General features: G+C 39.0%; 1 protein-coding gene across 1 annotated transcript in view; it reads right to left on the reverse strand.

Annotated features, from left to right (window-relative positions):
• VCAN (versican) overlaps positions 1-15,541 on the reverse strand; it is a 149,247-nt gene that overhangs the window by 47,571 nt on the left and 86,135 nt on the right. Inside the window, exons 8-10 of the mRNA XM_063129648.1 lie at positions 5,433-10,880; positions 3,031-3,144; positions 1,117-1,230 (exon numbers count right to left, since the gene is read on the reverse strand). Coding sequence (XP_062985718.1) covers positions 1,117-1,230; positions 3,031-3,144; positions 5,433-10,880 — 5,676 coding nt within the window. The remainder of the gene's footprint in view (positions 1-1,116; positions 1,231-3,030; positions 3,145-5,432; positions 10,881-15,541) is intronic.

The raw sequence follows: 15,541 nt of genomic DNA on the forward strand, positions 1-15,541 counted from the left end.
GCTGCCAAACAGCGGTAAAAAAGGATTCCGTTAGGTAACTAGATTTGAGAGCTGAAAAAATGATAAACAGATGTTGCCACCAGGCTCTATCCATGACTAGTCAAGTTCTTCCAGGCTGTTCCCCAAAATGTAAGATGCTCTGCTTCCCCAACTGCATTGGCTCCACACTGGATCCCACTAGATCCTTGAAGCTCCCTCTCCTCCCCAGGTCTCAGAGAATGCCCAAGTGCCTCCTGGAACTGTCCATCTTCTTTTCATTGACACCAGCCTGGATGCCAGTCTTTTTGTAATCAAAAGCCATTAACATTTACAGCACAGTCCTAGACATGTGTCTGTTCAAACTTAAGTCCCACTGAGTTGAATGGGGCTGACACCCAGGTCAGTGGACCTGAGTAGACTTACTAGAGAGTAAGCCAACTGAGCACCACTGGATTTACTTCTAGGTAAACATGCTTAGGTTTGCACTGCATCCACAGCCACAGAATATGAGAAATGATTCATCAAAACCAATGTGCAAATGACATTTTAAAAATTCAAATTTATGACATTCACTTAACTCTTGTATTCAGGTAATCGAAATCTATACTAAAAGAGGTTAAACATCAGCAAATTACATTGAAGGACCAATTTTGAGTTGTGGAAGCTAAATGGGATTCTGTTTGCATATTAATTATCATTCTTGAAGCCAGATATTGGAAAATAATATGTTAAAATCGGGCTTAAAGAAATCATCTTACTTACAGCATCTGCATTGGCTACCTAAGTAATGCAGACTACAGCAAAAATTTCAAATAAGACTATTAGCAGCAGGAAGAAGAAAGACAGAAGAACTGAAGAGCAAGAAACCAAAAGCTTAAAAAGTGGGGGAGTATTTTTTATTTTCCCTGACAACTGAGTTTATTTTGGTGGTTTTATTTGCTACCTCTTCTTATGATACAGATTTTAATATTTACTGTACACTGCTTTGATGAAAAGCAATATTAAAATACTTGAAATTAAATCAGTGAAATGCATTCATCCCATCCTAATGGAGGATTGATTTGTTGCCAAATTTGCATATTTGATTACATTTTAATTTGGACTGAGTTAATTATGAATTTCAAACTGATCACTCACCTTTTTCACAAAGAGCCCCAACATAGCTTGGAAGACAAAGGCAAGTAAATGTATTGACACCATCAATGCATGTGGCTCCATTTCTGCAAGGGCAGGATTGACATTCATCCATGTCTGTCCGAGAAAATTGCAAATGAATTTAAAATAGTTGGCCTCGCTTGCAAATTAAAGGATAGTTATACATATTAATCACATCAAATCAGAAGTATCCATTGATTGATTTAAGACATCATAATACAAAAGAATCTAACCATTTTCTTCAACATTGGGCAGTATTTATATCTCAGAAATGTAAGAACACTTCTAAATAAAATGCACACACCTGCACTTTTCTGGGACTCATCCTGTATGACTGCTGGGTCTGTAACCTCTATCCTCAGTCTCTACCTGTCACAACTTGTATTGTTGAGGAAAAGATTATTGCAGCTCATTCTTTTTTTAAAAAAAAAGTCTGGATAATTACCTCGATTTGAAAGGTCCAACCTGGTCTAACCTGTGACCATGAAATACTGAACTTCTGTATGCTGCAGTACATAGAATTCATTTACGGCTGTAGCCATTGCCATTTATTTCCACTGTCCTTTTATCTTGCTACCCAGGCAACAAGAAGCCAATCATACATACTTTCTACAATAGGACACCAAAAGTCGGGAAACCCGGATTCATGGGCTGATTGAATAGCTGTAAAGCCACTCCTCCCAGAGGCCATCATTGCAAGGAATTTCACCGTTATCACATTGCTTCTGTCATCATGCAGCTAACCACCATTGAATGACTATCAGTCAGTCATTCAGTGAATGGTCTGCTTGCAACAGCCACTCAGGAGGCATTTCTTTAATAGGTCTTCAGTAAATGAGGATGGCAAGGCAGACTGTGAGTGGAAGTTGTAAAGGGTATGAGCATTTTCAAGAATGAATCTTCTCCACAGGGATTCAGCATTCCCACCTCCAAGGTTCTATTAATCTGATGCCCTAACTGGAGGTGAAGGCTCTCAATGGCTGGAAAAGAAGTTGCTTCATAAGTGCATAAGAAGAGCCATACTGGATCAGACCAAGGGTTCATCTAGTCGAGCACTCTGTTCACACAGTGGCCAACCAGCTGTCAACCAGGGACCCACAAGCAGGACACAGTGCAACAGCACCCTCTCGTCTATGTACCCCAGCAACTGGTGTATATACATTTATTGCCTCTGATACTGGAGGTAGCACATAGCCATCAGGACTAGGAGCCATTGATAGCCATGTGCTGCCTCTAGTATCAGAGGCAGTATGCCTATATACACCGGCTGCTGGGGAACATGGGCGAGAGGGTGCTGTTGCACTTGTATCCTGCTTGTGGGTTCATGGTCAACAGCTGATTAGCCACTGTGTGAACAGAGTGCTCAACTAGATGGACCCTTGTTCTGATCCAGCATGGCTCTTCTTATGTTCTTATGAAGCAACTTCCATGGAGCTATTGACCAGAGCCACACGAGAAACCATATAAAAAATGCATGTTTCATGTCCTTCTTTGATACAACCTATCAAAGGATGATACAACCATCCTTTGATGGCTCTTGAGCAGATCGGCACATGCAAACTTCTTCCCGCACACACATTGCCTTTGCTGGGTGGATTGAGCATGCACAGAACTGGGTGCACAAAGCTGGGAAGCGAGCAAATGCTCATCTACCTGCATAGGCACATGCACACTTATTCCCACACATAAGCTGCATTTGCTGGGTGAGTTGAGCATACAGTGCTGGTGAGTGCGTGAGTGCTTATCTAACTGCTTAGGCATATGCAAACTCATTCACACACACAAATCCAGTCTAAGTCTTCTTTAAGCCTTGCTGTACACTACTGTGCTGCCCATTCCTGATCTGCACATTGAATAATTAGTCACTCAGCTACCAACAAAGTGCTCGCTTCTTACCTACTTCACACTGGTCACCACTGAAACCCGGCATACAAGTGCAGATGTAGAAAGAGTCACGTGGATAGCAAGTGCCCCCATGCAGACATGGATTGCTTTTACATGGATCTTGGCCTGAAAAATGAGTTCATTGAATATTGCTACATTTTCTGAAATTGCTGGTTGGTTCTAACTCACTTTAAGCAGAAGAACGTTTCCAACATTCTAGCTGGTGCTGCCAAACTTGTTATAGACTAAAGAGCAAAAACACTCCCACCAACCCCTGCATTCAGCACAATATGCATCAGCAATAATAAATCAGCCATACGTTTTCCATGTTGGCAATGCAACTTTACTCACTGGTGAAAACAATTTATTTTCAGTTATATTTCATTTTCTTCTAATGACCTTTTGTATTGTTTTTGGCAACACTGATATTCTACTGAGGATTTAGTTGGCATGACATGACAATTAATTATAGCCGAAAACAGTTAAAACATATGTGCACAGTGAATGAAATAAGCATTTATTTGAACAAGGTTAGTTTATGTGGAATGACTGGGTACACAGAACATGCATTTTTATACCGTACTTCTTCTTTGTTATCTTTTTTGTCAGTTGTGACTACTGAATATCCACAAACACTTATTTATTTCACACTATCATTTGCTTTTCACTGAACTATATGCCCACTCTATTTCTTTATAAATGTATTAATGGACTAACTGAAGAGGCCAAATATCCATATACATACATATGTATACACCTTACTTCACATATCACACATATCTAGATATATTATATTTAATGCAAAATAGTAATCCAGTAAACTGATTTTGGTATTGTGTGCATGATATGTGCAATCTGGACCAACCTCTCATATGCATTATGTAAAGAAAAAAATAAGGTGTGAATTCTATTTAAACCTCTTTAGTGAAACTATTGCAGTTTTTCATCACCATCATCATCATAAAGCCCTTTTAATATATATTCTTGCCATGGGAAGACTTTGAGGCTAGATTCAGATTAGTGTCTTTTACTTCTGAAAGCTACAACTATATGGAACATTCATGGCATGTTACTGTCACACAAAGTCTTTTCATGACAAGAAAGCCACATCCACACATCAAGTAGTCATGTGAATCCATCCTGTCAGAAAGAAATACATCATGCTCCCAAGTGCCTTCTTTCCATATATAATCACAAACACAGAGCAAAGATTCTGTGCTCTAGGTGTATTTGTTTTGTTCTATTTGCATATAAGTGTCATATAAAAGCCAGCAATGGAAGACAATGGAAGATCTTCCATTAAGTTCACAGATTTTGACTATAGAAAAAGAAGATCTAAAAAAAAAACCCAACCTGGTGAACACCTATATGTGTTTAAAAAACCAGCACATACTTTAAAGATCTTTAGAACAAGAGCCCATTCAATTCATCAACATTTCAGCCACACTAAAAGAAGCAACCAATTCTATACACAGTACTAGAAAATCATCAAGCTATCAGTTAGGAGCTTTGCACATATGAAACAGTTGTTCCACATGCATAGCCCCACACTGAATCTCACTGCACATGGGTAAAACGCTAAGCAGGAGAACCAGTGCAGATGATGATAAGCAGGGAGAAAATTGCCAGCAACCTCTGCTGTCAGCTTTGAACAGCTTTCATTCCAGGATCTGGATGCAAATATGAATCCCACCAAAATGGTTATGCAGCTCCCTTTTGCACATGGACATATCAATCCATCTATCTGTATCATTGTGAAATAAAAAATTCCAACAACCTTTGACCGTCTTTTAATATCAACATACTTGCATTTCTGTTACTATTCCAAAATTATTTGACATTGGCGCCATTCAGAAGACACCTTAAACCATGGCTTTAACCATGGTGGGTAAGCCAGAAAACCAGGCTGTGTTCAGAAGACACCTTAAACCATGGCTTTAACCACAGTGAATGAAGCAAAAAGCCTTATTCAAAGTGGTTAAAGCCATGGTTTAAGGTGTCTTCTGAACACAACCTGGCTCTGTGGCTTAACCACTGTGGTTAAAGCCATAGTTTAAGGTGTCTTCTGAATGGGCCATATATAACTAAAGGTTGCATGGCTCACACAATACATTATTTTTCATGCAAGCAATCCTGAGTGTTTCTGGACACACATGTCAATGGGCTAATGTAACTTGTGAACCAGGCAAAGCCACACACAGCCAGCTGTAATTCCTGGGAAAGGGCTGTTGTGATCATAGGAATGGCTGCCAACCATACCTATGATCATCCAATTCACATATTATGCTAAGACTGCAAACATCAGGCCATTATTTCCTTCATATTTTTCCATCTGTAGGCAAGTATTTACATATAAAAACAACATACATCATTTCAGAAGAGAAAAGGATGCAATTAAACGATTTAGCTCTTACCTGGGATCTGAACTGCTGTGCCTTCAACTGAACCCCCACCTGTGCCAATCAGGAAATCTGATCCATTAGTAACATCCAGAAGTAAAAATGGCAGAGTTACAAGTTCATTCGTGGTTATATCCTCTATGTTCTGTGTCTGCTTGTTATACTCAGGAATATTTTCAGGGCCTGGACCTTTTGTTGCAGCATTAGAAGAAATTGTTGTTGGCTCCTTCTGCACAGTCTGGGGTTCCCCAGTTGTATCCATAGATGGTGGGGGTGAAATAGGCCAGGCATCAACTTCCCCATCAACACCAAATACTCCACCTGTTTTACTCTCATGTGGAACTGATGGGGGCGTGGTGTGTACCCAGGGCAAGTCTCCCTCCGCACTATTTTCATCTAACTGATTTAGCTCCTTCACTTTGTCAGGAGAGGTTTCTTCCTCTGAGCTAGTTTCTACAGTTTCAGTGCCTGGATGTTTAGAGGTTATCAGTTCAGCTTCTTTTGAAAAAGACTCCCTGGAAATAGTGGTTTCTTCTGCAGAAATCAGCATCACCTCTGTTGGCTTTTCTTTCATTTCTGTTAAATGCCCACGAGAAATAGTTGTGCTTTCTGTGATCTTGCCCCCTAATTCCAGCTTGGGAGAAGATGCTAACGGAAACTCTGCAACATTTGAAGGCTCTTTCAGGTCAGGTTTGTAAGTCGCTGCAATGTCAGCACTAGCTTCTTTAAAAGTTTGAACCACTGACAAAGTGTGCTTGTCAGGATCAGCTGTTGATGGAGTACCTGGCATGAATACTTCAGGGTACTCAGAAACACCATTGAGTAAATAGACAGTCACGGGTGATTTTGGTGTTTTAGTTACAAGAAGGAATTTTTCTGGATCTGTTTCTATTGATTCTGTAGCTGCAGTTTTCATTCCTTTGTAAGTGACCTGGCTTGTTTTTTCAGACTTCGTTAGGCTTTGGGAGACAAGTGGCAAATCAACAGTGCTTTCTTCAGACTTGTGTGTTGTGGAAGCTTGACCTGTTTTAACAGATAGGTATGGTGGTGTAGGGGACGGAGCCACATGCTTCTTTTCATCCATTTCTACTTGTCCTTTTCCTAAAGTCCCACTGGAAGAAACCATTTCGCTTTCATCAGCTATTGCTTGGTTGTCTGACAATGTTTGTAATTCAGAATTGTCTTCTATTTTCTTTTTGGATTCTGTATTTTTAGTTTCAAGTGCTAATTCTTTGTCCTTTTCACCAACTTCGGAGCTGATTGGAGACAATATGGTAGAACTGCTAAAAAATGGTGTGGTCGGAAGCAAAGTGGCTATTTTAGGAAGCTCTTGAGAGATGGGAGTTTCTGTTGTAAAAGGTAAAACATCTCCTGAACCCCCATCATCTGATGTTACTGTATGTTCAGATATTATGGGTTCACTGTATATGAACTTACTGGTTACAGAACTTCTATCTCCAAAGCTGTCAGATTTATCATCAGTTAAAGTAATATCAGGTGTTGTAGGCTGAATTTCCATGGTTGAAGTATAAATGCCATGTGTTGGGCGTCTCTCAGAACCCACAGTCGTCTGACCACTTATATCTTCAATATTTGATTTCAAGTTATCGGCATCTATAATTGTTGTTTCATCAGATATTAGTACATGGCCTGCTTCAATAACATCAATCAAGCTAGGAATATCTCCAGAATAATTTCTTTTGTCACCAACAATTGGTATAAGTTCTTCATAGTCTTTTAAGCTGTTTGTGGAACTTTCATCTGCAAATGTCTCTGAAAGGTCACTATCTAGGGTTGGTAGAATTTTCTTTTCTTCTCTGTGGATGGGTGATGATATTGGTGCCACCTGGGTTCCATTCACTGCTATGTCTGGGTCCACAACCTCTGAATATTTTTCACCAGGGGTATGAGATGCAAATGTTATTTCAATTTTTGGCAACTGGGTAGATGATTCAGAATGTTTTCCTATAATGTCCAGCCAGCCAGAACCTTCCCCAGAACTTTCATGACCTGTTGCACTCAACATGTTGGGCTCTGTGGTGGTTTTTGGTGTTTTAGCTATTCTAAGAGTAGGAGTTCCAGTCAATAATTCTGAAACAGGAGTTACATGTTCATGTTTCATCACATGAGAAGCTTGCCTTTTGGAAATTTCATCAGTAACAGCTGCTGTTGATGATGCTGTATTTTCTTCCTCTTGCTTTTGATAATGTTCAGGAATGAGTTGCCTCATGGTAGATGCTTCAGTGACAGTGACTCGAACATCCAGGGTGGATGCAGTAGAGACTATTTTGTCACCTGTTGCAGGCAATGCTTCTGTTGTAGTGTGCAGATATTTAATTTCACTGTCAGGATCTTCATTTGATTCAGTGGTGTGTCTATGAAATTCTTTTATTTTCTCTGATGCAAAAGTTGCTTCTGATCTCTTAGGATGAAGAATATCAAGTTTTAATGTGTTTGCACTTTCTTTTAATATAGCAGAACTTACTTGTACAGTGGTAGATTGAACAGTGAAGAATGCATCTCCTGAGCCTTGTTCAGAGAACAATGGAGCATTACTGATTGCCATGCTATCTGGTTTATACATTGCAGACACGGAGAAAGGTTTGTGGCTATCTTCAGTAGGGTAAATATTTTGTACCAACCATTCTTCTTTCTCTCCAATGGTTGATGAAGTGCTTACAACTTTGTTTTGAAATGTTTTGGACTTAGTTATGAGGGTTTTATATGATTCAGTGTCAGAAGAGACATCAGATTTTATTTCTTCTACATATGGGGTAAATGTAGAACCACTTGAAATTCCTGGCTGTTTAGTTATAGATTCTGTACTTTTAACAAAAGATTCTTGTGTTTTCACTGCAGGTGTTTGTGCTATTTCCTCTGATGTTTCAGCTGGACTTTCTTCATCAGAATTCATTTCATCTTCCAAAGGGATGGTTGTAGCAAAAGCTTTTGTTTCCAATTCAGCTGGTGTTTCCTCTTCCATGCTTGATACATTAGAGACTTTTCTTGTAATTCCTGTATTTGCTGAGATGATCATAGTAGCACTACTTATGTCTAACTTTGCAGGTGCATTTGTATACACCTGATACCTAGACGTCATGCTGTTGTCTCTGCTTTCATTTTTTATTGTTTGAGTTCCAAGTCTTTCTACCAGCAATTGTGATAAAACTGTTGTTTTTATAGGAGAATCTGTAAAAGAGCCTACATCTCCAGAACCTTGTTCGACTAATGGGAATTTAGTATTAATTACTCTTTCTGATGGATCATGAGGAATTAGTACCACACCACTTCTGTCATCTTCCTCTCCAGAACCCACATCCACAATGCCAATTTTCTCTGCAAAGGTTGTTGGAGACAGGTACTGTGTGCTTTCTGGTTGAGCAGATTCCATTGTTTCATTTTTTATCAATTCAGAGCTTCCTTCTTGTGGAACTATGTTATCTTTTAATATTGTAGAAGTACTAGTAGAAATTATAGTGTTTTTACTTGATTCAGTTACTGACTTTATACTTTTGTCACCATGAGTCACAATGATGTCAGGGGCAATGTTTGTCAAAGGCGTGACAGATGCTGTAACACCAATAATTTCAAATAAGTCCATTTTCTTTTCCATTGCTGGTGGAGATGTTATCACTTCTTCAGTGGCTTCCACAATGGACTTTTCAGTTAATGGCAACAATTCAGTTGTATCTAATTCATGTTGTAGAGCTACTTGGTGATCAGTTACATTCTTTGATACTTCACCTTCTATTCTAGTTTCCATGCCCTCCCCATGTGATTCAATACCTAATACTTGCATTGTAGGATCAACAGTTATTGCATATTTCAAAAGTGATGTATGTGTGCTAGGAATGTCTATCTCCTTTAGCTGATTGTCAGTGCTTCGAGGTCCGGACTTCAATGGGAATGAAGTCAGTGCAGTAGCTTGAGTGATAACATCGATTTCTCCAGAACCTGGGTCTATAAACGGGGAGTCAGTACTTACCACTTTGCTTGTGGGACCCCCCAAAAGTATGTTTCTGCCAGGATTCCTCCAATCATCTGTAGATCCATCCCCAGATTCTTCATCTATAGGCAGTCTCTTCTCTGCAGCCCCTTCAGTTTTGAGAGGTGGAACGTCTGTCACTGATATTGTTTTGATGATGGTTATGGATTCTTGGCTCACAACTCTGACATTATCAGTAATGTTCTTGAAGTCATTACTGAACAGCAACTTTCCAGTCTCAACAGTAGTTGAATATTCAGCAGCTGAAGAAATGGTGCTCATACTCTCTTCCTTCTCCTTCTCCTCTTCTTCTGCATTTAATTCAGTAACAGATTGAGTAGTAATAGCTTCTATGGAAGTTTGTTTAAGTGTAGAAGTAGTCTCTTCATACAAAGAAGGAGAAGGCTGTGAGACACTTGGAGTACTTTTGGTAAGAATTTGTTTGCTAACATCTGAGAAAATTTCTCCAACAGGAATCTTTTCAGTAGTTCTTGCTGTTTTTACTAACACACTTGCAGATTCTGAATCTTCTTCTTGAAAGTTTCCAGAGCTTTCAAGAATATACATTGAACTAGGACTTCTGGTTGCTTCCAATGAGGTTTTAACAGAAGAAAGTACATCAGATCTAACTGTTGATTTATAATCATCTTGTAAAACAGAAACTTCATTTTCTGACATTGTGTTATCTTCCATGCCTAAGGGTACAGTGGTGGAAGGATGTAACCCATTTGGAGCAAAAGTTGTAGCAGAAAAACTTTTAGAATGTTCTTTTAGTGTTGTCATCATTGTGTGTGAAAAGGCATTACTATTTAATTCAGTGTTGGCAGTAAAATCACCTGAGTGTTCAGTATTAATTAAAGAGAAAATGTGAGGGTGTTTACTTAAGATTTGATTAAAATCTGTTTCAGATTGTGTTAATTTCTTTGTTGTGTCTGTTAAAGATTGGGCATGTAGAGATGTTATTTCAAGGATTTTGTCTGTAGTAGAAACATCTGAATCCCCACTGAAGACAAATTCTGTCACGGCGGACTCTGCCATTAGCTTTTGTGTAACTACAGCTTCTCCTATCATTTCAGTGGATTCATTTGGCTGCATTGTGGCAGACAGCTCGTTCTCAGACAGCAGGTTTGTTTCATTGATGTGCGAAAATGTTAAATTTTTGGAATGTGCTAAACTTTCAATTTGGTCACTCCTTGCTTCTTCAGCTTTTGTATCTTTAGGGGCAGTAGTCACCTGCTGCTTCCCATTGATAAATTGCAAAGCTGGGGGAGTTGTGACATCAGTAGTATTTTCACAGTCTTCTTCTTCGTCCTCCTCAGGAAATGGGTAGAAAGGCTCCAGAATGAATATTTCTTCAGAGTCAATAGGGGTTGCCGTGCAGGGTTCATCATGTGTGGATTCACCATCTGTAGGGGATTCATCTGCTTCAGGTGGATGAATTTGGTAACCAAACAGATCCAAAACACCATGTAATTGATCTGCAAAAAAAGAGAGCTTTTAATAATATTTTTAGCAACTGTTTAGATATGGGTAGTATAGTCATAGTAATACCAAATGCACTGAAAGAAAACAGATGAAAAACTCGATGTCCTTCCATTAGAAATCAGCTCCTTTAAAACACTTCTAAAATTTCACTACAATATTATTTTCATTGTTATTTTCAGTTTTGTGATACCATGAAATAAATACCATGATACCATGAAATAAATATTAAAAAGCTGTTTCAAGCCACATAGTTCATCAGAGATACTATAGTCTATGAAAAAAGAGGAAGATGTAATTCATAAGTTGAATAAACTATTAACGATATCAGCTACCAAGGTAAACATACATGCGGACACACACACACACACACACACACCCCATTACATGTATAGTCTATCATAAATTAATATTCCTTAGAAAGTAAAGTAAAAATAAAGATATTTAGGCTGCAATCCTATACTTAGTTATGCAAAAGTAAATCTCACTGAAGTCAGTGGGACTATGTCTGAGTAAAACATATAGATGACACTTTTAGACTATATAGACACAATTCAAGCTTAGTAAAAATTTACTTAAAAATTCAATCAGCTCTTCTATATTTTACTTTTATCCTTCAGTCACCCATTATTTTAAAACATTTGTTTGGAGGAAAGTCTCAGTTTCATCTAATAGTGAACTCAAAGGTCCTGTGCCAATAATTTTGGAAGCAAACAACAACAACAAAACCCGAGTATTCCCTAGCGAAACCTCCAAGGTTTATTTTTGTTTGTTTTTTAAATGCATGGCCTTCAAAATTAGACCCGCTAAAAGGAACCAACCTGCCCCCCACCAACTGTGCATGGTTGTTCTGGATTGTGGATGCATGTCACAACCTTAATCTACCCAGAGCAGATAAAACACAAAGTTTTGTTCTCTTTCCTCCTCCTTTTCTTTTGTAAAGGTGAAAAAAGGGAGAAGCAAATTCTCAGGATGCTGAACTTTTTATTTGTAGGTTGAAGAGCCCGGTGCGTTTCCGCCTGTATCTTTTCAAGGCCTTATTCAGGGGGCTGCAAACGTAAGTCCATATTCTCACTTACTCTCAAGTCGGAAAGATCAGCTTGGGTTGGATGGCATCCTTGCTCTAGCACTTAGCTTGTTTTCTCCCACAAGCCTGTTCAGTTATCTGTCAGCTTCCCCGAATGCACTCTGATGTCCTCCCTTTCTGCTCAACCTCTTAACTTGTGCTTCCCGTTCTCTCTATCTTTGCCAGGCCCTCTTCAGTCCCTGCCACCATGGACAAACTTCCTTGACACTTTGGCTGTTGCTCTCTGCCTTAGCTATCTCAGTTGTGCCAGCTCCTCGTTGTCTTCTAACCCCTGGCTTTGGCTTTCTGTTGACTACATTCCCCCGCCCTGTTCTGCTTGTTCTCCTGTTGCAGCTCACCAGAAACTTCCAGTTTTTGTCTACTAAAATGTGGAGGGGGTAGGGGCTACACAAGATGAGAAGCTAATGATATAAACTATATGGCTTTTGCTGACCCTCTATCAGTCATGTTGTCAACCAGGAGGAAGGGAATGCATTATGCTAAAGCATTTTGTCTTCCAAATCTCCTTAGAAAGAACTGTTTGGATTTATCAGGCCAAATGGCCTGAAAGAATCTGTGATCCCACCATCTGGGAAAGAACTGAAACCACTGAAAGTTGCTAGCATGTTCTACTCTCTCTGCTTAGAAGAAATCTGGAACGGGCCCAATGACACCAATGTAGTTGTGAAGGAACATAGCGACACAACACACAGTTAAGTAAAACAAACCAATCTATTAAAAAAAGATTATATTTTTATATTATTTTCCCTCCTGGACTTATGTTGGGCAAGGCAGGTGAAAATATGTTCTTTTTCTTCTTTGGTTTTTTAAAATAGAAATCTTAAGATTGGCCATGTTATAATGCTGTGCTGAAACCTGCCCCCTATTTTTGGGAACTTTTTCTCTCCCTGTGAAAGAGGCAAGGTTTCTTTTGCCTATTTCACAGGAAGAGGGAGAATTTCAGAGAATTTTCTCCTTGAGGAGGGGGACAGCATTTCCACATACCTTTTAAAAGTGTAGCTGGTTGTTTAGGGGTCTTCTTTCCTTTCAACCACTCTTTATCTTTAAACACTGGCACTCGAAGGAGCCTAGGAGTTCTTCCTGAATGCCTATTGGAGAGGACAAGATCACATGATCTCCAATGGGCATTTATGAAGAATTCCTGGGCTCCTCCAAGTGCTGGGGGGGTGTACTTTAAAAATAAAATAAAAAAGAAGACACCCTCAAAACTTCCTACACTTAAAAAGGTATCTAGAAACCCTGTCTCACCCCCCAAGGAGAAAATTCTCACGTCTCCCAGCCTCTTTCACCAGAGTTTTCTTTTTTTTTTCCCCACCCCCCCACAAAATGCCAAATATGGAATAATAAGAATTTTCGGCACTGCACTACATGTCACAATGTTTCCTAGCTGACATATCCTTGTCTTACCTTTGGCTCAAACATAAAACTTTAATGAATATATTGCTGAATATATTTTCTACAGCCCCACTTCTATATATATTTAATCAAAGAACAGTTTTTGTTTTCTCTCCCACAATTAAGAGACATCTGGGGAACTTTTACATTCCCTTCAGCAGTAAACTTTAAAAAAACAATAAAAACCACACACAAATTGATCTCGCATAAAGCTATAAATTACTCAACTCATTTTCTTGAAGGCAATACTGAATAAGACCTTTTTTTCCTTTTTCTTTTTTGTGAAACTGGCTTGAAAGGAATTGAAAATCATGCAAGTTGGGTGGTCAGCCTTGGTATTCAAGTTGTCCGATTCAAGTTACAGAGCTTGATTTACAGTGTTTCCCTGTCTGTATTCCAAAGGAAGACCATGGAAAAGAAAATGTATCTTTCAATTAATAGAATCTTCTCCATTACAATCCTATTACAAAGTGCCCAATTTCAGATTGACAAAACTGTTGACTATGAGTAGAAACATCTGCACAAAGTAGATGTCACCACAGAGAACATCTCCACATGCCTCAATCTAGAATTTTCACAGTTTGGCAAATGTTTCTTCCAAGCTCAGAATAGTAATTCATTCATTTTAGTTTAATATATTAAAAATGATTAAATGTTTTCCACCTTTCAGACCTGTGTTAAGTAAGCTGGCCAAGGCATATGAAACTTTATTATTCTTACATTTTCTTTTTTAAAAAACAGAAAATGATAAACAGTTCATGATACAATGTTTCCTACCTGACATATCCTTATCAAAGCCCAACATTGTCTTGGCCTAATGTTAGATTAGCTCTTTAATCTTTTTTTGTTCTCTGATATTTTATATTTACATCTAAGAATATCCTTATTCCTGTTTAAACTATAATCTTGTGCTATGACTGCACCATGCATCCCCCCCACAGAACAATACTTATTTCCCCTCTTACGCTGATAAATTCCTGTGATGTTCTTTGCACATGTGCAGTTCACACTTATCAGGGCCATTTACACACAAGTAAGAGGTTGGTGGAGAATGAGCCATGCTGAAACTACATGTAAATGCTTCACATGAAATGCTGTAGCCTCCTCTCCCTGCCATGGAAGCAGATATTCTAGGGGAGGAGCTAGGAGAGGAGTCATCCTTAAAAAGACTTGCTTCTGAAGAAGGGAAGCAACATCACATGTAAAACATCCCTCTTTGTCATTAGATCCCCTGATGGGGAAGGAGCAATATAAGGAAAGTGGATGCCTCTTAAGCATAGCATGAGCCATACCCAGGACATACCCTGTGGAAGTAGGTGGTGCCAAGGTGAACCTTAGTATGGATAAACAGCATAATAAAGGTGTGCTTATTTGCTAAGAAATGTAGTGACAACAGGTTGTTCAGAAACCTTTGTCTATGGTGGGCAGGAATGTTGAGAGTTGTAGTCCAACAACATACTGGGGAGGGACAAGGTTGGGGGAGGCTGCTGTATATGTATAGTAACCCCTGGAATTTCATTTGTTAGTGCCTGACATCCACAGGAAGGAAAGTTTTTGAACAAAAGTTGTGAAGGTAGCCTTTACAAACCACAAGTGTAAACAAAATGGAGAAAACAATGGAACTATAAAGCTGTGTCTTTGGTCTTCAAGCATACTATCTAAGGATGTAAGAAGAGCCGTGCTGGATCAGACCAAGGCAGGATCTACACTACTGCTTTAAACCAGTTTATAACAGTAGTGACAACTGTTGGGGCCCGGGACACACTCCATATACAGTTTTCAAACCGTTTTCAAAGTGTCATATCCTGCTTGGTGTAGAAGGGTCCATCTAGTCTGTGTGAAACCCACAAGCAGGTGGTGAATGCAACAACACCCTCCCACCCATGTTCAATGAAATCTCATTCTTTTATTAAGGAGTCCTATTTACTCATGATGGTAAGGACATAATTTGTGCTGAAGTGAAACAATTGTAATAACCATACAGTTGAGGTATAAATACATGAGATGAAAGTTCAACAGAGAGCAGTGAATAGAATTTGCTTCTTTTCTACCCCATACAAATGTCTAGAATTTCATGAGAAAAGTCACACTGATTTCCTGCAGCAGGTGGACTTTTTCAAAATCGCACGTATTTGAACAACACACTGTTAACATATATTGAATGCACAGCTAAAC

Source organism: Elgaria multicarinata, chromosome 6, assembly GCF_023053635.1.
Source record: "Elgaria multicarinata webbii isolate HBS135686 ecotype San Diego chromosome 6, rElgMul1.1.pri, whole genome shotgun sequence".
NCBI classification, from domain to species: Eukaryota; Metazoa; Chordata; class Lepidosauria; order Squamata; family Anguidae; genus Elgaria; species Elgaria multicarinata.